Source organism: Thamnophis elegans, chromosome 2 (assembly GCF_009769535.1).
Source record: "Thamnophis elegans isolate rThaEle1 chromosome 2, rThaEle1.pri, whole genome shotgun sequence".
Taxonomy (NCBI): Eukaryota; Metazoa; Chordata; class Lepidosauria; order Squamata; family Colubridae; genus Thamnophis; species Thamnophis elegans.
In genome coordinates this window covers 112,785,338-112,809,891 of record NC_045542.1, presented here as the reverse complement: position 1 = coordinate 112,809,891, position 24,554 = coordinate 112,785,338, and the positions used below count along the sequence as shown (strand labels likewise).

Here is a 24,554-nt window from a genome sequence, read left to right as displayed (position 1 = left end):
GAGTAGGAGTTACACATAATATTGGAGGCTATTATTGGATCTTATTCCAAGAGCAATGCAGCTTGTGAAGGTTATACTAAGGAATGCCCATCATTACCTATGTTATTCAAGGGCAGTGTAAACTATTTTGCAGAAGTCAAACCACAAAGAGACTGGCATGAGTGGCTGTCTGAAAGGCCCAAGTGTTGCACAAGATGGAGCTATGAAAAGGCCTCATGCTCTTCAAGCAGAAGTTGTGTGTTGAAGACCATCCAGACTAGCACTAGATTTGAATCCAAGATCTGGTTGATGCTGAGTTGTTTCTCCACATCCAGATCCAGGCAAACTCCAGACACCAAGACATTACCTCAGCCTGCAGTTTTATGTACACCTTAAAAAGGAGGAGCAAGATTATTGAATCCTGTTGGCAGGTGACACTGGTGAGACTGAGGGAGCAATTTCTCTCCCCAAACAACATATTTGTGTAAATGCATTATTCACATTCCATTAAATTCAAGGCTGCTTTAAGTTTTTAAAGCAAGTGCAGGGGAAGCTTCTTTTGTGTTACAGTCTATAAAAAAGTAGAAGAAAACAGCTATGATTTGTAAGTTCTGACTGAAGTAATGCATATCTGAGCTTTGACCAACACATTTAGCTGCCAGTAAATTATGAGCAGATGAGTCAGTAGAAGAGTTTATGAGGAAGAAACAATAGGCGTTTGGAGTAATAAAGTTTTATATTGTGCAAATGAAATGCTTGAGATGACATCATGGGCCTGAACTGTACAGTGATTTAAATATAATCGCTAATCTATCAAGCTCTGGGGAAATCAGGGAATTCAGGCAGTTCAAATGAATATTAAAGATATATTGTAAACTTAAGCTCTACAAAAATCTGAGCTTCTAACAGTCAAGGGAAATGAGTGGGAATTAAGGCATTCAAGGGGGTTTGGACTTCGATCTCTTGTAGGCATGCAGGGACTCATAACGCATTTGACTCCTGCCTCAGGCTCAGCCTGGTCATCTCCCACACAGTCCTTTTAATCCCTGGCAATGAATTAGCAACCATATCTTTTATAAAATTGTTACCATTCACATTCGTAAGTACAGAAGATGGTATTGAAAACTGTAGTATAAGTTTTCCAACTTATAATTCACTTTTATAGTTAGAAGAGAAACAAGTAACAATTTCTATTTAAATACTATACCTGCAATCCAGGCCTAATCTTACATTTCCAGTTCCACTTCTCCTTTGCAGCTTTATAACTCTTACTCTGTGAAAAGTAAAGATCTCTACAAAAGGAGTTTATATCTTTCATTAAAAAATAATTTGGGCAGATGCTCAATGGACTTGGGAGAACTGGGTCTGGATGTGTTTCATTGAAAGAAACAACCATGTACTTGCAAAGAGAAGAATCCATTTTCCAATCACTGCAGAAGAAATGTAATGCAAGAGTGAACATACATTCAGAATTCTTCTGGTTTTCTATAATGCTCTTGCAGGTTGAATCACACAAAGCACTTGAATGGGTTGAGCAAAGAAAAATGACTTTATCAGCAATTCCTTTCTGAGTAGCGAGCCATTGCACAGGTCCTATTTCAGCAATTCTCCGTTTTTGCCACAGATCTATTATAACATTACTTTGACAGTATTCCTGTAGAAATTCAGCAAAACATAGGACGGTATGCTGTAAACAGGCTTCTTGAGAATATACAACAAGAATTGTTGTGGGTTTTTGTGCTGTTATAGGATGGAAATGAGGCAGTTTACTTGCTGGACCTGTTTGGGGAAAAAACAGCACCACTGTTAAAATGAAACTTTGAGCAAGCAAATTCACATTTAAGGAAGCTGGGGAAAAAAACAGTATTTGTTATCTTGAGAATATACCGTGGCACATAGTTTTACTATACAAATTAGCTGACAAACAGTTCAACATTCCTATGGAACAACAAAATGCTGAATTATAATGAATATGGTAGAGATAAATTCCTCTTTTAAAAACAAAATAATAAAAGACAAATCACTCAGGAGGAGTATTGATGGTTTTGGTTAAGTTAAGTTAATACTTTAGATTGAATCTAAAAGATTAGTGAGGAACAGTTATCATAGATCAGCTGAACTATATATAGCAGAGGTAGTCAACCTTTTTATACCTACCGCCCACTTTTGTATCTCTGTTAGTAGTAAAATTTTCTAACCGCCCACCGGTTCCACAGTAATGGTGATTTGTAAAGTAGGGAAGTTACTTTATAAAATTTATAAAACCGAGTTACATCAAACCCCTACTGCCCACCATGAAAGGTAGAACGCCCACTAGTGGGCGGTAGGGACCAGGTTGACTACCACTGATATATAGAAAAGTGGAAGGTAACTGCAACACCATCTTTTCAGACATCTATCTTCCCATCCTTCTGAGAATTATGAAAAGTAAGCATACAAGGGAAAGACTGCCTTTAATCTGAAAGCATTTTCTGTCTGCCCAGGATACACAAGATGAGCAATTGTGAATGCCCTATTTGAAGAATACACACTATCATAGTGGGAATTTCATGTTACTTAGGCTGCCTTTGAGATTTTCAGACCTTTTATCACAGTGTTGAGGCTGAATATATATTGCTTCCATAACTGTCTATGTAAGAGGGAAACAAGTGAGGAAATTTGTCAGTGTTAATAAGGCTAATATCATGACACATAAGAAAGGGTGGAGCATGCACAGTGACATCATGGCACATATTTTGTCATTTGGACATCATTGTAGTTAGGAACGTATGCCAATAAATATTCTGAAGAAAATTACAATCAAACACCAACAATATCAAAGAAAACACAATTGTCATGGAAACCTAAACCCATTATACCTTTGCTATATATTCTCAACAAAGGCAGCCTCCAGGACATCAAGAATATCCTCCCCAAAGTTGCAGTAGCATGTGATCACCAAGCTCTACCATTCTGTACATATCTACCTCAATTTTTGGTATAGTTATTTTTAAATGAACAATATACAGTATTCAAAAGTACGTAGTGTTAGAAAGAATAATATTTATATTTTATCCTTACAATGTTCTTGCTTATACAGTAATATATCATCTTGTCTCATGGGAAGGAAGTCCTACCAAAGTTGTATCAATATCAGTATTTCATAAACTGTTTCAATAAATAAAATTTTCCAGATAGTATTATAAATCACAGAAAGGACTCATCAGTACCACCTTATAGTTGAAACCAATCAACCACAAATTGTCTTACATGTTTCAATTTTCATGCACAAAACAAATTATTCTATAGTCACAACACTAAATTGACATTGGAAATAGTAAATCGATAGAATATTTCTATTCTCCAGATTACTCAGTCATCGACCCCCTGATTCTAATTATTTATTCAATTTCACTTAAAACATTTCATTGTGGAAAGCAGCTAAACTAGAAATATTATGGAGTTACTGGCTTAATATTACAGTATTTCTTACAGATTAAAAATAAAGTTTATCATGTGTCACATCTTAACACTTTCTGCAGCAGTTACTTTCTATGAATAATTGTCACCGCCTGCAACTTTTCCTTTCAATGTTTGTTCTAATCTCTTTTTAAAGATTCTCTCTGTTCTTTCTCATCTGCCTACTTCCTAATCATATGTGCCATACTCAGATCTGTTAGCATATGCTAGTGTTTGAGATGCCATAGGACTTGTTATTTTCCCAGTAAATTACAAAATACATGTGTATTTTGAAATCCTGCAGTTTCTTAGAATTTAGACAAGAATCTGGATTCAAAGGGAGCACTTCCTTTTTCCCACTCCCCCTCATGTCACAGAATTGACAGGAAAAGTCAAAGTAGCACCTAGCATTTCAATGTTCTGAGCCTTCATTTGTGGGCAGAAGGTAGAGGAGGGACTATAAACAAAACAGAATAAGATAAGCTCTTACCATGCCTACACTTGAAATAAAGCACAGCAGCAACTATGCACACTACCAGAAGTAAAGTGATGGATATGGCAACATATGTTTTTTTCATATCTAAAAGAGAAAAACAGATTGTAAGATTACAATATTATTTTAAAACCTTAAAATTAACGTAATAAAAATGAGCAATTGCCATTTCTAATTCTCAAAAGAATGTAAAATGCATTCTCATGTATGCAAGTGGCGATACAGCACAGATGGAGGTGAGATATTAGAGCTTAAATGAGACGGTGTGGGAAATCTAAAATATGTCAGTATAACAAGGGTGGTTCAGTCTCCAAATTCACAAAGACTAACAAAACAATCTTCTGATCACTGTTCCCTCTAAGGTGCACGCCTGCGCGGCCGCGCACATAAAAAGAAATCCCCGCAGCAGTTTCTAACTGCCGCGCAGAGATTTCTACCAAAGCAAACGTGGGGAAGTCCTTTGCAGGCAGCTAGAACTGGCCGCCCGCAAAGGACCTCCCCAGACTTGTTTTGATGAGCCGCCAGTCCTCTTGCTTCTTCTCCTTCACCGGCAAAGCTCCCGCTGGCTTCCCCGCCCGTGGCAGTGGTGCCTGTCCCTCCACGCGGAGCCCCTGAGCTGGCTCCCGTGTTATCCCTCCCCCTTCCTCCTCTGCTGTGCTTTTGAGGCCGCGGGAGCTAGTAGGAAAGTGGCGGACTTTCCTACTAGCTCCCGTGGCCTCAAAAGCACGGCAGGGGAAGGAAGGGGGAGGGATAACGCGGGAGCCAGATCCGGGGCTCTGCGTGGAGGGACAGGCACCACTGCCATGGGCGGGGAAGCCAGCGGGAGCTTTGCCGGTGAAGGAGAAGAAGCAAGAGGACTGGCGGCTTTGAAATGCAACCCCCTGGTCCCGCCGGCCGCGGATTTGATTCGGCGTAAGTGGGGGGCCGAACACATGCTGAGCCGACTTTGCGCAGTGAGGCGGAGTAATTCAACCCCCCCCAAAGAACGTGTGTGTGTGTGTGTGTGGTGTGTGAGAGAGAGAGAGAGAGAGAGAGAGAGAATTGGATCAAAATTGGCCAAAGGAGTAGAGGGAGGGAAGGAAGGAAGGAAGGAAGGGAGGAAGCAAGCCCTGCCCCCTGTGAAAAAACTGAAGATGGAGCAGTGAATGAATAAACCATAAAAGCAACAAACAGTTAATGCGTTTACAGTTGAGGAGCAAGTTCTCAGCTAAGGAAGAAATATAAGAAAGAAATATAAAAAGCTCAATATGCCAAAACACTTATTTTAGTCTTCATTTAATTACTTGTATTGTAGTCTGATGTAACATCTTTTTAAAGTTAACCTTAGTTAGAAAAGATAGGGTACAAAACTTAAATAATAAAAAATTGTACATTCATTTTGAAAAATAAATGCAATACTTGATTAATTTCATATCTTTATTTAAAATAGTTTTGGCATGGCATGTGATTTTATTGACTCAGTTGGAAATGATGTGGTTGTTGTATCTGATTCTGAGGTATTATATTCTTAAGTAACATAACATATAGCATATTCTCCAAACTTGCTAGACTATTTAATTGATCTTACTACTTTAAAGGGGGAGAGTTTCATGATAAATTATTTTATTACATTTATGTTGCATTTATATATTATATTTATTACATTTATATTCCACATTATATATTTGTATTGTTATTTTAGTGTATATTGTCAATTTCGATAGATATTATATTGATATATCAATACTGATTTTAATCATACTAAATAATAATTACTGCTATTATTTATCAGCATTACATATTTACAGTTTTTAATATCGAGTTAGTCGTATTTTAGAATAATAGTGTTATCTTTTAATAGGATAATTGGCAAAATCTAATTCACATGTGATGGGTTACATTCCAAAGGAATGTGAAAGGACAGGTTGCCTGCAAAATGCCAGGACCCAGGACCCTGTTGGTGCCATGTCTCTCTCTAGCCAGTCTAGCAATCTAAAAGCTGAGCAGACTCAGCAGAGAGCCTTTTTTTTTCCAGGGTGAGCGGAAAAGTATAGTCTTTGAGTGGCACTTTTCATGCCTGGCATTCATTAGGCTGAAACCTCGCTCGCAATTGGCGCTTGACGCTTGGAAGGTTCCGCAAATGTCCAGCAGACGTGACAGCAGTTCAAACTGTGGCTCTCTTAGGTGCTCAGGCATGAAACTGTGCCGCTCAAACACTATACTTTTCCGCTCACACTGAAAAAAAATTAGAGGGAACATTGCTTCTGATCATGGTCCAAATTAGGAATTGGCAACGTGAAGCTTTGCAGTCCATTTGAAGCCTTTGGACATTCTTCTAACCATGATTGCTGAAACCTACCAATTGGTAGGCATTTTGAGAGGCTAAGTAGGTAAATACCATAGAGCAGAGGTGTCAAACTCACAACGGCACATTGTCATCATGTGACGTATCACAACTTTCTCCCCCTTTGCTAAACTGAGGGTGGGCATGGCCAGCACGTGACACATCTGGCCCACAGGCCACAAGTTTGACACCCCTGTATCAAGTTTAAAATAGGAGTCTCGCCATTAAAAAGCATGACTCAAAACCTTCTGATAAGAACTGACACCACCTTCTTGTTTGCTACATCTAGCTCTGAGTTGTAGTTCTCAACCTCCCCAAAATGTACATATTGACTCTGGCCACAGATATGCTGCTTATCCTATCATCATAAAGGAAGCCCCCTAGCCACAATGTAGAACTAATTGCCATATTCAGTGTCAATGTATCTTGTTATCATATGCTCAGAGAGACACAAAGGAAGTCTTTATTTGCCTATGTCAGACTGAGGACTGTAAAGATCTTTATGATATTTCCAGGACTTATTGCTTTTAGAATTCATACAGCCAAATATGGATTTAAGCTTCCATTATTCACTTTCTAAATTAAAATTCCATGCACTCCTATATCCATACATCTTGCCAGTAAGTAAGGCTTATCCTGGGAATCTTCTCTATGTTGATTGGGGTCTGCAACATCCAGAACAGCAATTTTCCTTCTCAGGGCAGGTTTGCAATCTGCCTTAGTAACTAAGGCAGTCCAATGTTTTTTCCCTTGGCGATTTCTTTCCATGCTCTGATCTTAGCCCATCTCTTACTTGGTCAGAAGCTGGTCATTAATTGCTATACAGTATGTTCAGTTAGCAACCATTTTAACTGTTGTCTCTATGTCATAATCAAGATGAGGAGATTCAGATCTCTCCTTCCTCCTCCCCAACATGTAACTGCATCTTTTATTCAAAGGATATTCATTCTTCATTCTGTTCACCTCATTACGCAAAGGTGGTAAATCCAACCCGTATGGTGTATGACTAGCCTAACAAAGAGAAGGATTAGGAGTGACATGATAGCTGAGTGGCTATCATAGAGAAGAGCGGGTTGATCTATTCTCCAAAGCACATGAGGGCAGGACAAGAAATAATGAGTGGAATCTCATTAAAGAGATCCGAATTGGAACTAAGGAGAATTTCCTGACAGTTAGAACAATTAATCAGTGGAACAGCTTGTTTCCCGGAGTTATGAGTGCTCCATGGCTGAAGGTTTTCAAGAAAATATTAGACAACATTTATCTGGGATAGTATATAAGGTCACCACAGCCTTGGACAAGTGATTAGACTAAAAGACCTCCAAGGCTCTGTGCAGCCCTGTGATTCTGTGATTTTCAAATTGTTATCCATTTTTACACTGTTATTATTTCTATTTATCTTCTTCACTCACAATGTCTTAGAAATAAATTTATCTTTTATAAACCTTACAAAACTCTCTTATCTTTTCTTTCCCCTTTTTTCCTGATAAAATACAGAGTAGTTAAAGATAAAGGCTACCATGGTCTGGTTTAAATTAAAGATACAGAGCAAAATAATTAAATAAGCAATTTATATTCTGGGGCATATAGAAAGTAATTTTTTTCCTGCTGTCATCTTCTTGCAGCTTAGCATTTGATTCCCATAAAGTTTTATAACTTCCAATAGAGGTATTCCTCAAATTATAACCACAATTGGGACCAGAACCTCTGTTACTAAGCGATGCAATCATGAGTTGTATGACTGATTTCATGATCTCTCTTGTCATGGTCAATAAACAAACTTGACTTCCCTTATAGACTTTGCTTGTTGGAAGCCCTCTATAAAAGTTGCAAAGGGCAATCATATGACTCTGGGACCCTGAAATTGTTATAAATACTTGGGTACTCGTTCCAAATACCCAACTTTTGATTATGTGACCACAGGGATGCTGTTATGGTAATAAGTGTAAGGACTGGTCATAATTCACTTTTTTCAGTGCCGTCAAAATTTGAAAAATCATTAAATGAATGGTTGGAAGTTAAGACGTGCAAGACTCAAATATTCCATTGACTCTTGACCATTCCCACCTTAACACTTTTCTAATAAATCCTGGCATTTTTCAATGAGAATGTTACTGTCCCATGGAACATCCTTTTATCTTCCTGATATGTCTTTCTCAATGTGTTTCTTCTGGTTCTTATCAAATACATGGGATAGAGTTACTCATTATCACTACTCTACAACATTATACAATGATTGGCATCACATAATAATGCTGAAATTGAATAGAATATTATCCAATACCTGATCTTGTTACTATAAAAACTGTATCTTTTGGTTCTGAAAAAAAGAGGGAGAGAGAATTCATGCACTACTTGAATCAACTATGTACAATCATATTTATACCACACACACTGTCTGCTACACTCTCAGCAAAACAAATGAACTAAACCTGAATGAAGATGTTTTTTCATGGTTAGCACATCAACACAATATTTGCCTCTCTCCCCACCTGCTAGTCAAAATCTGAGCTAGGTCACATGAAATGCATACTGTGTGTCTTGGCGGCCTGCTTATTTCAAGAGAGTGCTTTTGTTACCTTGTGTCTTGCTTGCAAATATGTCACAGACTCCTGACGGCTAGGGGACTGGAGACTAAAACATATAAAGAATGGCTGCTGGAATTGAATATGTCTAGTTTAATGAAAAGAAGAACTGGGAGTGACATGATAGCAGTGTTCCAGTATCTCAGAAGCTACCACAAAGAAGAGGGAGCCAAGCTATTCTCCAAAGCACCTGATGGCAGAATAAGAAGCAACAGATGGAAACTAATTAAGGAAAGAAGCAACTTAGAACTGAGGAAAAATTTCCTGACAGTTACAACAATTAATCAGTGGAACAATTTGCCTCCAGTTGTGAATGCTCTAGCACTGGAAGCTTTTAAAAGGAGATCGAACAATCATTTGTTTGAAATAGAATAGGGTTTCTTCCCTGAGCAGGGGGTTGGATTAGAAGATCTACAAGGTCCCTTCTAACTCTATTATTCTGCATTCTGCACTACTTATTCACCAATTATTATTTTATCTCTTGCTCTTCCTATAAAATTGCTCAAAGCTCTCACCACCAAGCTCTTTTATTCTCACAATCCTGTAAGAAAATAAAGCTTAAGCGACAGTCTGAAACTGCCTGAATGAGTTTAATGATCTCACTGGCCAATCTTAGGCTTATACTAAGAAATACTTTAGCATATAAAGCTTAATGTTTCCATCCGTAGATAAACATTTATCAACTAACCTAGGATAGGTTCTTCATTGCAAACTGTTCGATAATATGAGTATCTTTTGCAGTCATTTTGACATCCTGGAAAATAAGGAATTAGCTGGAAGAAGAGAAGCAAAAATAACACTGGTATTATTATTAAATACAGTGCTTAAATATTGCTTTTATATTTAATTTTGCATTGAGAATTTCTTAACAACAATGAAGAGGTAGTGCTGTGAGAATATAATTGTAGTAAAGAGATCCATTCTGCACTTCTTCTTAGTTAAAAGAAAAAAGGCACGTCCCATGAAAATTAAATCCATTTTGGTTAGATATGCATATCATATTCCATTAGCATAAACTGCTGTTGGAGAAACATCTATAATAGATAAAATTCCTAAATTTACTTCCACCTTTTTCTGACTTAAGAGTTTTCTTTTTCACTTAGCCTTCCAGGAAAAAGGTCAGGTGCATTTGTCTCCTCAGGCAGGACATTAGAATATTTCAGTCAGTAAACACGTTATTATGGGTTTACAAAGCCTGATGAAGTACTTATGATCACTTTTAGTAACACCAATGGTGGTTCCTACCGGTTCGGGACCAGTTCAGCCAATTGGTAATGGTTTAGCACCTATGTTGCTGGAACTGGCAGTGAACCCAGGCCTGCCACGCCCGAGAACTGGTTCCCTATCATTGCCATCTTGTTTTTTGGTTCTGCGCATGTGCAGAACATTTAATTGCACTACACATATGTGCAGCGTACACCGGCAGTAATGCCTGCCGGAACTCACACCTGAGTAACACCTTATGTGCAAGACATTGAGAGAAGGAATAGGGTGTAATCAAGCAACAAGAAATGTGAATTTGAATTTGATTTGATTGTTTATTATTTATAGGCCGCCCTTTTCCCTGAGGGGACTCAGGGCGGCTTACATTTGTGGGAGGGGAATACAAGACAAGACATGAGACATACATAAGTAAAAATAGACACAACATTCATTCATCATTCGGGTGGGGACGGATTAGAATCTTTATCCCAGGCCTGACGGGATAGCCAGGCCTTGAGGGCTGTGCGGAAGGTCTGGACGGTGGTGAGGGTGCGAATCTCCACGGGGAGATTGTTTCCAAAGGGTCGGAGCTACTACTGAAAAGGCTCTCCTCCGCGTAGTTGCCAGTCGACACTGACTGGCGATGGAACTCGGAGGAGGCCTAATCTGTGTGATCTAATAGGTCGTAGGGAGGTAATTGGCAGAAGGCGGTCTCTCAAGTACTCAGATCCACTACCATGGAGGGCTTTATGGGTGGTAAGTAGCACCTTGAAGCGCACCCGAGATCAACAGGTAGCCAGTGCAGCTCGCGGAGGATAGGTGTTATGTGGGCGAACCGCGGTGCACCCACAATCACTCGCGCGGCCGCATTCTGGACTAGCTGAAGTCGCCGGATGCTCTTCAAGGGCAGCCCCATGTAGAGCACGTTGCAGTATTCCAGCCTAGAGGTCACAAGGGCCCGAGTGACCATTGTGAGAGCCTCCCGGTTCAGGTAGGGTCGCAACTGGCGCACCAGGCGAACCTGGGCAAATGCCCCCCTGGTCACAGCCGACAGGTGTAGTCAAAGGTCAGCTGTGGGTCCAGGAGGACTCCCAAGTTGCGAACCCTGTCTGAGGGGTATAAAATTTGGCCCCCCAGCCTGAGTGATGGAACACTAGCCAAATTATTGGGAGGGAAACACAACAGCCACTCGGTCTTGTCCGGGTTGAGTACCAGTTTGTTAGCTCTCATCCAGTCCCTAATGGCTTCGAGACCCCGGTTCAATCACGTCCACCACTTCATTGAGTTGGCACGGGGCAGACAGATACAGCTGAGTATCGTCCGCATATTGGTGGTATCTTATCCTGTGCCTCCGAATGATCTCGCCCAGCGGTTTCATGTAGATGTTAAATAGTAGGGGGGATAAGACCGAACCCTGTGGCACCCCATATGTTAGGGGCCTAGGGGTCGATCTCTGCCCCCCAACCAACACCGACTGCGACCTGTCCGAGAGGTAGGAGGAGAACCACTGCAAAGCAGTGCCTCCCACCCCCACCTCCCGCAGTCATCGCAGAAGGATACCATGGTCGATGGTATCGAAAGCCGCCGAGAGGTCAAGGAGAACCAGGATGGATGCATGGCCTCCATCCCTGGCTCTCCAGAGATCATCGGTCAATGCGACCAAAGCGGTTTCTGTGCTGTAACCAGGTCTGAAGCCGGACTGGAAAGGGTCAAGGTAACTAGCTTCCTCCAAGGACCGTTGAAGCTGGAAGGCCACCACCTTCTCAACAACCTTCCCAACAAAGGGGAGGTTGGAGACTGGATGGTAATTGTTAAGAACGGCTGGATCCAAAGATGGTTTCTTCAGGAGGGGTCTCACCACCGCCGCTTTAAGTGCAGCGGGGAAGTGCCCCTCCCGAAGGGAGGCGGTAACGACCGCCTGGATCCAGCCTTGTGTCACCTCACTGCTGTTGGCAACCAGCCAGGAGGGACACGGGTCCAGTACACAAGTGGAGGCACTCACAGCTCTTATGGCCTTGTCCACATCCCCAGGATGTGGAATGATTATAACAAGTTTAAAATAACTTCTGTGTACTTGCGCATACCTTTTAAAAGTCAAATCCATGAGTTTTAATTGCCTAATTTCCTCTTGAAATCTAACTACAAAAATAAATCCATATTAAAAGCTTTCTATTTAATAAGGAGCCCCGTGCTAAAACATTAATATTCAAATTGCTTGAATTCTTCCATATTATCCTGTCAAAAATCAATGCTAAACATTAAAAATTGCATTCAAGAACAGAGATGCCTTTAGAAACAGTTCCCTTTCTAACTAATATATATTAGGGCCATCACCTTTAAAAGCATTTATTAAGAGGCGTGATGGTACAGTGGTTAGAAGGCAGTATTGCAGGCTATTTCTGCTGACTGCCGGCTGCCAGCAGTTTGGCAGTTCGACTTTCACTGGCTGAAGGTTGGCTCAGCCTTCCATCTTTCTGACGTCGATAAAATGAGGACCCAGATTGTTGGGGGCAAAATGATGACTCTGTAAACAGCTTAGAGAAGGCTGTAAAGCACTATGAAGTGGTATATAAATCCATATTGGTATATAAGTGCTATTGCTATTAAACTCCTTTTGTGCAATATTATTAACCCTCCCAAAAATTGCCCATTAAACTATGACCTCTTACAGCAAGACAGTACTGGCAAAGCTTATTTGAATAACTACCCCTCATAGACATTGATGAGGCAGATAGCATCAGGTATAACTTGTGTTTCAATCTTTGGGCCACAGATCAGAAACAGTAATACAACCATTCTAATTGACATTTCCCTTACAAACGAAAATAAAATCTTACCTCTTTAAATATCATCTTTCCTTCTTGATCATTCATTCTTATTTTTTCAGAAACTCTATTACTGTTACCCTATTGCAAGAAAAAAATCCAGATAAATGTATTACAGAACTTTTCAAAATGTTTATTTTTTAAAAAAAAAGAATTGTGACACTTTTTATTTCTTATCTGTTCAGCTTATAACTTCATGGTGTTTTTCAAAAGCTAATATTTACGTTAATTTTGACTTTATTCAATCTGGTGTCATCTGTGTTCAACTCTTATCAGCCCTAGTCATGTAATCTGACTATTAGTCATCATACTCACTCCCAGTTTTATAGTTAAAGAAGAAAAATATATACCTTGGTAGAAGGCACAACATGAAGAATTGAAAGTATCGCATTCATGAGAGTCACAAAGATGTATTTTATATTTAGAACAAAAGTTACTAGGTGTAAAATTCACTTCTATTTCAAATTCCCTGTTACATATTGTTATATTTGGATTCCATAAACTCCCTGTGAAATTAAAAATAAATCCAGATTAAAAATATGATTGATGTTTTCATGTTTTATCTTAAAGCACACATGGCTTTCAGATCCTTGACAGAAAATGGAAATAATTATAGAATGATTAATGAATGCCCTAAACAACTGGTCCTTTAAAACTGGCGTTTTTAAAAAATTACTTAACTCTTTTTCAACATTTTCTTTTCAAAGGAGATTAATATAGTATTTTCTTGCTCTCATAGTAGTTTTTAGAAATATTTAATTAATTTGTTTATTGTATTTACTATATATTTCAAAACTATCCTGTGACTACTAAACAAGTAATTCCTTATTTTGAGGACATCCCTTTGCAAGTAATTTTAGGTAACTTTTAGGTGACAATTGTTACGTGAAATGATAAATCTGATATTTTCAAACTGGGCAACTGGGAATAATCTGTTTCCTAGTGCCAAAGAATAAGAGTAAATTAAATTAACCACAACTAAATTACATAAAACAGCAGGATGTCTGATTAAGAGAAGGTGAAAAGAAAAACCTAACCTGGTGCCTGTCATATGTGTTAGGATGACAGCCCCAGATTTCCTTTTGTAACCTTCCCAGAGTCTTTCCAGTTGGGCATGCTATAAAAATGTTAGATATACAAATAAACAAATTCCTCAACTGGCATAATCAGAGACTGTGTATTGGTCATGCACAGCAGCAAATAGGAGAAAAAGTGAGTTTTGTTTTTTTAATTTCTAGTTGAAATCTTATAACGAGAGAATTTTACATGCTAACGCCACATCAGTCAGAAAAGAACTGAATTTGAAAAGCCATGACTGTATAGTAGTGGAACGCACAATTTCCTCAGATAGATTCCAGTTCTAAAAGGTTACAAAGCTATTCTACATAAATGCAAAAAAAATGCATTAAGAGCTGCTAATTAAAATGGGCAGGAAAAGTAATATAATCAAATGTTCTTCTGTAGTTAACCAAAATAGCAAGCATCTTTGTCCTCTTGGTGCCCCTGTATTCCTTGCATTTTATTTATGAGTCACAGTTTATGGTCCCCATTGCATTTAATATTTTGAAATATGCTTTATAATACATTTTAATGAGCCTTAGTGTAATGAATTAATGAAATAACTGCTTACCTTTTTCTATACAGTTTTGCAATATTTCAAGCTATTATCTTCACAGTCTGAATTTAAATAAGAGTTTTTGCATTAGAAATTATGAACATTTATAGTATCTAAATCAATTGATTCCAGTTATAAGAAAAAGCTTTTAAAATAAAGATTAGGAAAATTGCAATGAAAGTATAAACTACTGAAGAGCAAATGAACACATTCTAAATCAACAGATTAAATATCATGCTTGTTCTATTTATCAAACAAAGATCGGCTGGACCCATTACTTTTAACTATATGTATAACAGTTTTACATATTTATATATACATATCACCTTAAAATTACAGAAGCCATTTAAAGATGAAGATTTGTAATCAACACTATTTAATCAGTTACCTGGAGAAATTAGCTGTATCTGTGTTTTGAATGATCCTCATTTATATTTGTTGGTGGAAGGTTGTAACATCAATGAAGTAATTAGTATTTTCTTCTAGAGAGAATCCAACAAAGTTGAATTGCACTGTAATTAAATGTATTTGAAGGTTATATAAATTTGGATATGAACTAATCCACTCTCCATGCTCTTTCAGAAATGCAAGCAGAAGTGTGTATACTCCTCACTTATTCAATTTTCCACTACTGATTGGATCTGGTACATTAATGAAATACTAAGATGACAATATCAAAATATATATATATAATGGGATTTTCTAAATGCAGGTTTATTGGCCCAGAATAGAAAAATTAGAAATCAGTTGCTTCCAAAAATCATACATGACGCAGTTTGTTGGCCTAAATCTGGTTTATGTCAGGCACTATCTTGCCAGAATTAAATTTGCTATTTGATCAAACCATTTTGGGAAGGCTTGTTAAGAGTATCCCCATCATAAATCTGACATAGAAGTTAATCCAAATGGAAAGTGATTTTTAAATTATAATTCCATTTATCAGCTAGAACCACATCCAAATTTGAATTTCTCTTAAAATAAAACCACAGTATTCCAATTTTTAAATGATTTCTTAAATAAGAATTTATCGTTCAAAGTTTGGCTATAAATTACTGTAGTCTGATTCTTGTGATTTATTGTGCACTGATTATTATGATTGATATTTAATTTGATTTTAACAATGACCTGCAGTTTTAAAAATCTTAAAAAAACATAACATAAGATGTTACATTATTTCATTTATGGAAAACTTATAAAATATTGAAAATTTTTAACTAACAATTGTCCTATCATGCTTGTACATTTTCTATTTATTTTCTGGGTTGTTTTTCTTTTTTGTCTCTTTTTATCGTTTTTTTTCCTTCTTATCTTATGAATTTTAAAGACAGTTTCAATTTCTGTATCTTCAACCCTAACTTTAATTGCCATATATCTTGAGGAAGGTTAATTTATTAGTACCATTGTTCTTTATAATTTTGATTTATTTCTTTTGCTGCTTTTGTAATCTGACATGCTATAAACTAAGTATGTAAACATTCAACCTTTGACTTGAGTAAGTGTTAAATATGCACATATATATATAATATTTTGATTTTTAACCTGAGTTACCTCAAAATTTATCTTGGGTTACCATTTATTTTCTGGTCATTATTGTTTACTGTCCAACATAGGATTTGGTAAGATTTTAAGTGTACCAAAAAAATCAGAATAATTGTGTTTTTACTCAAACAAAATAGAAATTTAATAGTTTAGTCAATTTTCCATTTTTATGATACTTTAATATCCACCAACCACAGCCAGTTGCAAAGCAATGTATTAAAGAACATAAGCTGTGAGCACATTTGGAACACTGAAATTTATTTTTATCTCATAATAATTGTACATAAAAACCAGATTTTTATCATTTCCTCTCAGAAGATAAAGCTACATAATTTTTGTTCTATTCTACAGAAACAATTTCTAGTCCATCTCACCATGTTTTCTTAAAAGAAATAATTTACTGTTGTATTAGGTCATTAAGCTGACTAAAATCCTATCCTAGCAGCACAACATAACAGCAGCAAACACAACTTAAAAAAAAAAACCTCTTACTTTTTGATGCTCAGACTTGGTTTGACTTTGAAATGCTTCTAAGTAGTCACAGCGAATACAGCCTTGATTTAATTCACATATTTTGGTTGCCTTCAAGTATTGTATACTAGCTGCAAGAAAATTATTTTGTCAAAGAATTTATCAGTAACAGTGCCATTCCAACTACTACAGGTCTCTCAGACATACAATGGCAGATTTTTGGTTATTTTACTACCTTGAGCCAATTCTGCATCCTATTCCATGCATCTATCTACATGCTATCCAATAATGAACTATAAATTTGTTCTCTTACTGCTGGATTTTAGATATAATCTGTGTTTTGCATATCTAAATCAGACAGGAGTCATAAAACAGAAACAGCAAGGGGAAACTCTATAATATTTTTAATCCTCCCACCCCCCAATTAATAAAAAATATGAAATATCTGTTTGCATGCACTTCCTATTTTTATAATTTGAATATACATTTTGCATTAAATATATATTTCAGTTTTAAAAACTTTTTGTTCACATACACATAGCAAAACCAAAAAAAGTTAAAAGTGCTTTCAGTTATTCAAGAAGAAGCCTGCAAAATGTTAAGGAAAGAAGAAGGTTGTGTCCTCTTTTCTGATTTGTATTTTTGCCTTATGGGACAGCAATAAAGAGATCTACATTCTTCTAATAACTTTTCACATTTGTTCAAAGAATACTATTCCTACTCTCTCTGTTTGCCTTCTAATTACTGCGCATTTGATTGGGTTATCAACAGAAAATCTTAAAGCCAGTATTTCTTCAAAATACTTGATTCAGATCATGACTAGGTTTTCTAGTAACTTGTTTGTCAAAAAATATTTTTTACTAATAAATTAATTCATGACACAGAAAATTCTACAAAACAGATTACTGTTTTCTAATAGCTGTCCCCAAAAATCAAATTTCCTCTTGTGGTATTATTGGAGCTGGGGGTCTGACAAAGATATATCACAAACATAACAGCAGTTTGCAGTTGGTAATGGAATGAAATCCAAATAGATTTGGATTTATAGTGTCTACAGTGAGCTTGTATATTTGTGGTCACTTGTATATTAGAATAAAGTGATGGCTAACCGTTTTGTCATCAAGTCCCAACGCCCATAATGCAATGCGTGCACGAAATCCCCTGCATGTTCCTGCTGCCACCCCCCTCCGGACATATGTGCTGCCCCCCATGCCCTGTTTTGGGCTAGCAGGCCTCCCTGAAGCCTCCTGGGACAAAAAATGGGCTGTGGGAGGGGGGCGCTGCTCCACCTGCACATGCATGTGCATCTCCCGCATGCACTCCGCCCCCCCCCCCCATGCATGCACAGTAGAGACCCGAAAATCAGCTGGTCATCGGGAGGAGCACACATGTGCAGTGGAGCTGAGCTGGGGTAATAGCTCATGTGCCCAAAGACAGGGCTCCATGTGCCATCTGTGGCACGCATGCCATAGGTTCGCCATCACAGTTAGAATACAAAAAATATTATAATCTCATTGTAATATCTTCGGTTATCATAAAAAAAGGACATTGAAATGTATTATCAAAAAGAAGCTGAATAGATAATATTTCCCCTGGAATTTCTCATCACCTGAAAATTTAACAATATTAAATTTATTTATTTACTGATTTGGGTTTCTATGTTTTGCCAATCTCAAAATGGTTCTTGGCCATTTACATACCTTTTTACAGTTATACATTTTTTAAAAAATCCAGGAGAAAAGTTACATAAATCAACATAGATCATATTTGAGATTATTTCTCAAGAACTTTAACTTTTGGTCAACTTCACTGCTTTCCATATTCTGAATTTCAATTAGCTTAACTTAACTGCATATATAAAAGCATAAATATATTTCCTTACTTTTTTAGTAATGAGATGATTTATTTATTTAAAAAATGTATATGGCTGCTCATCTCGCAAAACATGACTCTGGTAAACGTCTGTGGAGATTCTCAGTCATCTTGGATGCCCCAAATGGATGTGGAAGTATGAACAGATTTCTAGAAAAATTGCAGACTACAGGAACCATTTGCGTTTCTGTTTGAGATGCAGAAACACAGGCTCATCCAAGCCAATAGCCTGCGCCTGTCTTCAACAGTGTAGAAACACAGCTCAGAACACAGCCTGCAGCCAAGAAGGCTCCACACACACTTGCACTACTCAGGTGACCATGAGGACACAGAGTAACCTCCAAATGGCCTCAATCAATGGCCGTCTAAAAAGAATGCAAATGACCAGCTGTCTGCAAGGAATATAAATCCTCCCATTCCCCATCAACCAGGCAAAACTGAAGAAGCTTCTTGGATGAGAAGCCAAACATCTTCAAAGGAAAAATAAAAAAAGTCCAGTTGCCTCCTAAAAAAGTAACTTTGGGACATGACTGTGGCAGTGTACAAACACGGAAACAATTAAAACAACACAACCAATCTTAAAAGATTGAACCTAAATCAGATTAAAAACATGAAAAAGTCAAGACTGCGGGAGAACAATAACCTAACATCATACAACTACCTTGCAGCCTTCTCATGGGTATCCCAAGGTTTCTGGAAAAACACACTTTAAGAACTTGCTGGAAAACTACTAGGAATGACACTAACTTCACCCCAGAAGAGTAATGTTCTAGAGCAGGGGTGTCAAACTCGATTTCATTGAGGGCCGCATCACGGTTGTGTTTGACCTTGGGGGACCAGGGTGGATATTGCCAGATTGATGTCACTTATGGAACCCTCCTGTGGCCCTCCCGAGCTCAGTTTTCGCTGGCAGAGGCACCACAGGCCGGTCCTTCGCTGTTTCCAAGATGGCCCCATGGGCCAGATCTACGCACCCCACGGGCCAGATTTGGCCCCTGGACCTTGAATTTGACAACCCTGTTCTAGAGGGTAAAATTCCTTAGCAGGCAGGACCTGCAGCATACCCCTCTTGCTGGACTGATGAGACAAATAGACATAACTGGGAAAAGGCAGTTCCTCAAGAAACCTGATCTCATGTAATTTAGGGCTTTTTAGGCCAAAATCAACACCTTGAATTGTACCCAGTAACAGACTGAAAACCTATTGCAGCTCATGGAGCAAATGTGTAATGTGTGCCATTTTAGGGGCACACATAATTGTTAGTACAGCCACACAGTTCATCAATTGAAGCTTCCAAATGTTCTTGAAAGGATAGCCACATTCAGAGCATGTTATAATAATCCATTCCATTGAGGTGACCAGGGTATAACTCTGAGCACAGTCTCATGATCCAGGAAAGGGTGCAACTAGCACACAAAATGAAGTTGTACAAAGGCTCTCCCAGCCACAACTGCCACTTGATCCTCGAGCAGGAATCATGAATTTAGGACCTCCAGATTGTCTACCAGTTCTGTACAGGGTGGTGTCAGCTTATCGAAGATGGTAATATCCTAGATCCAGAAGGCCAAATATGCCAGAGCTACTTAGTTTTATCAGAGTTTAGCTAAGGCCTGTTGTTCTCCATCCAAAGCCTACAGGAACTAAAACAAGACAATGACAACATTGCTTACTTCCCAATCAGGATAGAAAGGGAATATTACAAGCGAGCATTACAGTATTCATTATACAGGAAAGTATTTGTTACATTTAATACAAAATATTTATTGGCCTATTACTTAAATAATGAAATTTACCGTCTGCATTAAGGATCCAAGTTATGTTGAAGTTACACATTCCTTGAATTTCAACAATCTTGATGCTGATATTAAAAAGATCTGCTGGTGTGAATCTATGTTCTTGTTCCAACTCAGGATGAGGCCCTTGCAAAGAATGAAAGTGAGGAGTGAGTATATTTGCAGGGAAAACCTCCAGCTTATTAGACTGGCCCGACTAGCCTGCAAAGCCTTGAAACCTTGGTTGAGGTACTCTTCCTTCTCTGAACACCATCATTCGTCCCCAGAAAAATCCATAGTGGCAGACATGTCATTTAGGCCTTCTGCCTCGGCTACCCTTCCAGAAAGGGTACAGGAAAGCCAACAGCCACAGAATCAACATCTATAGGAGGTGGACTGGAGAGTTTGCCAGTAAAAGTCCAGCTGCGGTATGACTCTTTTTTGGCTACCCGACACCTTCCTCCAAGCGAGAAGATTTAGAATTAAACATCTCAATAGACTTTGGCAGCCATTTTACCTCATACCTTTCCTGAAGAAAATTATGTAAGAATCGTCAAAATCATTGAAAAATGTATGTGTACTAATTTAGCCTGCAGAAATATCCTGCTTTCTGTCATCAATAAATTTCCACGTGCTCAACAGTTTGAAATGGGATTCCCAAGATCATTTGCTTATTTGTATGTCTGTTTTCATTTCTTATGATGGCTAAAAAAACTGCAAGGAGAATACATTCTGATTGAGAAAATGAACATTTTTTCTTGCATAGGAGTGACATGCACTTTGTAAAAGTGCAAATATTTACACTGAAATTTAACTTTTTTCCATCAAATGTTGGAAATATGATCTTGGGGTCCTGGAATACATTATATGGTTCATGCAAAATCCAAAGTCATCCTTCCTTTGCACCGTTCTATAAACCTGCTGCATTTCAATACTACCTTTCAGGAAGTATGTCATGTCACGACTTCACCCTTCCCTGCCAATCCCTTATTTTTTTCTTCATTCACTTCTTCCACTACTAATTCACAATTGAAGATATTAACAGTAATATTATTACAATATAACATTAAAAAGAATGTAATGAGAAAGTCACTAGTATTTATTTATAGAGTAACCAACACAATTGCATTCTTTAAGTATGATTTAGTTTGTATACCACTTCATAGTAGTTACAGCCCTCTCTAAGTGGTTTGGAATGACAAACTGGTCAGATATTATTCAACTTAGTGGATTCTAGAGAAAGGTTCTTCACAAGAGGCTTTACAAAAAACTTAAGGCTGGAGACTTCAGTTCTTTCCTTCCTTCTGTGAGGCACTGATTGCCATCTGCGGCCTCTGTGGTCTTTGTCTGGCCTAATCAGTCAAGGAAGGGCAAAAGTCAAGCAGACATATGATGAGTGTACTTGTTTGATGTACATTGATTAAAAAGCCCACAAAGATTTCATATATTGATAATATTTTAATCCAACTACAATGGCAATGGGGTCCATGAATGTCCAATACATGCAACAAAATTTTAACAACTAAAACCACATTTTATTTATACATACCATCTTCTTCATAGCATTTGATAAGCTGTAATGAAAAAGAAAACCAGGATTAAAAGAAAAGGAAATGTAATAAATAGAATGTTACTTTCTAGGAAAATTGTAAGCTGCCCAGAGTCATTGATTGAGGTGGGCAGCTATAGAAATGACTGAATGCAATAGCAATAGCAATAGCAGTAGACTTATATACCGCTTCATAGGCCTTTCAGGTCTCTCTAAGCGGTTTACAGAGAGTCAGCATATTGCCCCCAACAATCTGGGTCCTCATTTTACCCACCTCGGAAGGATGGAAGGCTGAGTCAACCCTGAGCCGGTGAGATTTGAACCGCTGACCTGCTGATCTAGCAGTAGCCTGCAGTGCTGCATTTAACCACTGCGCCACCTTGGCTCTTGACTGAATGATTGACTAACCGAGCCAGTTAAGTACTAAAAAGATTTGGAAATGCTGATGATAAATGGTTATATTTATATTCCACCTCTCCTCTAAGGTGGCACACGAAGCCCTCTCTCCGGGCATGTGAGCGGTCACCCAGTTCAGCTCCAACGCACATGTGTGCATGCCTCTTGCCAGCCAGCTGATTTTTGGGTCTCTGCTGTGTATGTGGGAGATGCGTATACATGCGTGGGGGTGGGGGGTATCACATGCACATACGTGGGGGAGCACAGGATTGTTTCCCCCCCCCACTCCACAAGGCTTCAGGGAGCCTCTCCGAAGCCTGGGGGGAGGCTGTTTTCGCCCTCCCAGAGGCTCGAGGAAAACCTCCAGAACCTGGGGAGGGCAAAAAACGGGCCTACTGGAAGTACCAGAAATGGGTCTGTTTCCCGCCTCTGGAGCCCGGGGGAGCACATTTTTAAATGGATGTTAACCATTAGTCAGTGAAGTATGATCTCAAACTAATGGGTTAAGAAGCTAATCTAGTGTTAGCTATGGATATGACATTTAAAAAATATTTTTAAAATATTCATTAAAACCATAACTTGCTGGGATGCAGATGAGTGCCAGTGATAATGGAAGATATCTTGCAACAGGAATCATATATAAAAAATAATTTTCCATGGCTCTTATTTAATTGCTGTCCTTGAATTCCAACAAGAAGAGTACTGTTTTCAGCCGGATGTTGATCTTTAATTTTTTTGTACCATTATATGTATTTGAACCCTGAAATTATTGGCCTTTTTACAAGTCCATCAAGAAAAGATCTCATCCCCAATTTCTGATCACTTTTACTCAAAAACAATTCCTAATTTTAGAATGAAGTCTTTCAAAAGTTTATTTGCACCAGGCGGAGGCTAATTTGGTTCTTGTTTTTCTAAGTAGTTTCCCTATAATGAAAGACTGTTGCTGATATTTCAACTAATACAGATTAGATAAGTCACACTTTCTAGGTATTTCTGCTGAAGTCTTCAGCAGAATTGGTTCTCCCAAAGCCCTGCCTGACAACCAAACATCTCCTAAACAGTGGAAAGGTGAGCCTTTGAAAGCCACCTTTCCAGGCAGAAGTTCAAATGCCTGAACTTGTTCAAAGCCTCCCGAATTTCTGCTGCGAGCAGGGGAGGGGCAAGGCTCGAAGCCAAAGCAGGGAAGAAAAAGCGCAGGCACTTTTGGGGCATCGCTTACCGGCTGGGCTTCTCCCTGGAAGCTCTTCCCACTCAGCATCCAGCCCAGCAGCACCCACACCGCAGCCTTCATCCCGACCCGGCTTTTCCAGGAGCTGCCTCTCAGCCTACCCGCTTCGCTCGAGCACTCTTCTCGCTTCGCTTCTTGAGGAGGACGACTCAACTAATCCCCTTGGCTTCCCTCCCCGCCGCATTTATATCTTTCCTCCGCCCTCGCGGCTCATCGCAACCTATAGCCCTGTCAGGAGCTCGCCGCTCAGAGGGAGCCCCGCCAATTTGGTTTTAGAAGAGAAAGAGATAAGAATGAGATAAGAATCCGGTCGCACGCTGCCTTTCGTAGCCGAGGAGCCGACTACCGCCCTAGGCGATTCCCAACTGTAGCAGCTTGGAGGTGGGTTGATTTCAATTCCCAGAACGCTGCGTTGGGAATTCTAGGAACCGTAGTACACATTTTGTCAAGCTGCCAAGGTTGAGAAACACTGTGCCAGAATTACAGCATCCCAGTTGTGGATGCTGATAGAGCAGCACCTCTTTACTAATTTCTTCAATTTTGCCCTCTTAATTTTCAGAGGGTGTTAAGGAACTGCTAGGGTGGAGTAACTTAAATAAAACAGTCAAAAGTATTAACATGCATTTATTGCATTATAGTCTCCAGCTGGAATGCAGAAAAGTAGGGTGAGGGAGCAGGGTTTAGAGGAAGCAAGGTAGCTGCCAATGGTGCCTACTGTATTTTTCCTTTATGGTATTGTTATTCTCATCAACAATATTCTTTTACACCATTCGTTCATGATTTTTATGATATGGTATATTGTATACTATAGACACAGATATTCTTGAAATTGAGTTTTTACTACAGTATCCCTGGTGCACGGCCAATACATTAAGATTATAGTGTTTTGGCTGTAGACATGAAAGCTCAACTTCAAAACATTATTTACTTGGCCACTTGCTTCCCCTCCTCCTAACCTACTTTATCAGGTTGTAAAGAAATTCAAAAGTCAATTTTGCTGTGTCACTTTGGAGTCACTTGTGCAACTTTTAATGGAGAACTAGACTAATTTTGTAAAAGTATTAATATTACAAAAAGACCGCAATATTACCCTGATATTCCAAAAATAAAGATGACAAAAAGATGTATTTGCACCTAAGTCCACATAAATGCACCCAATCCCAAAGTTTATAATACATCTTCATCTTCACATTGTCACCAAAAATATTTTTAAGGAATGTTTAATAAAATGACATACCTCCTTGAATGTTGTAAAATACAAATAGG

At 38.5% G+C, this 24,554-nt stretch overlaps 1 protein-coding gene across 1 annotated transcript; it reads right to left on the bottom strand.

The window, feature by feature from the left end:
• Window positions 1-560: 560 nt before the first annotated feature.
• Window positions 561-24,501, bottom strand: IL17RB (interleukin 17 receptor B). The gene is given in 16 exon segments (XM_032209008.1): window positions 561-1,758; window positions 3,908-3,997; window positions 8,518-8,553; window positions 9,507-9,591; window positions 12,859-12,927; window positions 13,197-13,226; window positions 13,228-13,352; window positions 14,477-14,491; window positions 14,494-14,523; window positions 14,850-14,879; window positions 14,882-14,917; window positions 14,920-14,973; window positions 16,486-16,602; window positions 20,137-20,262; window positions 21,665-21,689; window positions 23,280-24,501. Coding segments are annotated over 16 exon segments (1,518 nt in total). The 5' UTR covers window positions 23,352-24,501; the 3' UTR covers window positions 561-1,180.
• Window positions 24,502-24,554: the final 53 nt, after the last annotated feature.